The sequence below is a fragment of the Parasteatoda tepidariorum genome, chromosome 5 (genome assembly GCF_043381705.1).
Source record: "Parasteatoda tepidariorum isolate YZ-2023 chromosome 5, CAS_Ptep_4.0, whole genome shotgun sequence".
Classification (NCBI taxonomy): Eukaryota; Metazoa; Arthropoda; class Arachnida; order Araneae; family Theridiidae; genus Parasteatoda; species Parasteatoda tepidariorum.
The window spans coordinates 70,400,688-70,401,637 of record NC_092208.1 but is presented as its reverse complement, the minus strand read 5'-3'; the positions used below and the strand labels follow the sequence as shown (position 1 = coordinate 70,401,637).

The following is a 950-nucleotide window of genomic DNA, read 5'->3' as shown; positions in this document are numbered from 1 at the left end:
AATATGCACCGATGGTGCTCGTTCAATAGCCAGAAGGTTCGAAAGTATACATGCACTTGTAAAACAAAAATCGCCACAATGCGTCTGGACACATTGCATGATCCACAAAGAAGCTTTGGCTTCGAAAGAAATGCTGGTTTAAATATTGTGTTAACTACGGTTGTAACCGTTGCAAATTATATAAAAAGGAGAACCCTAAGATCGAGAATCTTTTCCGCTCTTTGTAACAACATGGGTTCAGTACATTCAGAGTTACTATTTAAATGCTGGGTAAGATGTTTATCACGTGGGAAATTTTTGCAACGTGTTTATGAATTAAGAGAAGAAATCGCCATTTTCCTAAAAGAAGATAACAGAACGGAGACCGAGATATTTGTGATTAAATTGAGCTACTTGATCGTCATATTCGAGAAATTAAATAACTTGAATCTTCAACTCCAAGGAGCAAATACACATATGTTGGATACGAGTGATAAAGTTAATGCTTTTTGTAGAAAATTTGAATTTTGGGGCAGAAATTTAAAGCAAAAAAACTTAACAATGCTTACAAATGTGGATAATTGTACTAAAACTTATAAGGCTGAAGAAGAACATGTAAAAGTTCTTTTTGTAACCATTGAAAATCACTTAGCCATGATGGCAAGGAATTTTAAAAAGTATTTTCCTGCTGACGACAAACTTATTGCAAGTTACGAGTGGGTTAGTAATCTCTTTCATAAGACTCCCGAAGGACTCTCAATTGATGAGGAAGAAAAATTCATAGACTTCACGACAAGTGGCGAAACTGAAATGCAATTTAGTAATAAATCACTATTTGAATTTTGGCAGGAGGAGGATTTTTCTGCACTGAAACAAAGGGCATTTCGCATTCTATTACCGTTTTCAATATCCTACCTTTGTGAAACTGGATTTTCTGCTGTGGCTTCTTTGAAGACAAAATATAGATCACG

At 35.1% G+C, this 950-nt stretch overlaps 1 protein-coding gene across 1 annotated transcript in view; it reads left to right on the top strand.

Moving 5' to 3' along the window:
- The first annotated feature begins 231 nt into the window (after positions 1 to 231).
- Positions 232 to 950, top strand: part of LOC139425666 (zinc finger BED domain-containing protein 5-like) — a 3,268-nt gene continuing 2,549 nt past the window's right edge. The window contains exon 1 of the mRNA XM_071181072.1: positions 232 to 799. Coding sequence (XP_071037173.1) covers positions 232 to 799 — 568 coding nt within the window. The remainder of the gene's footprint in view (positions 800 to 950) is intronic.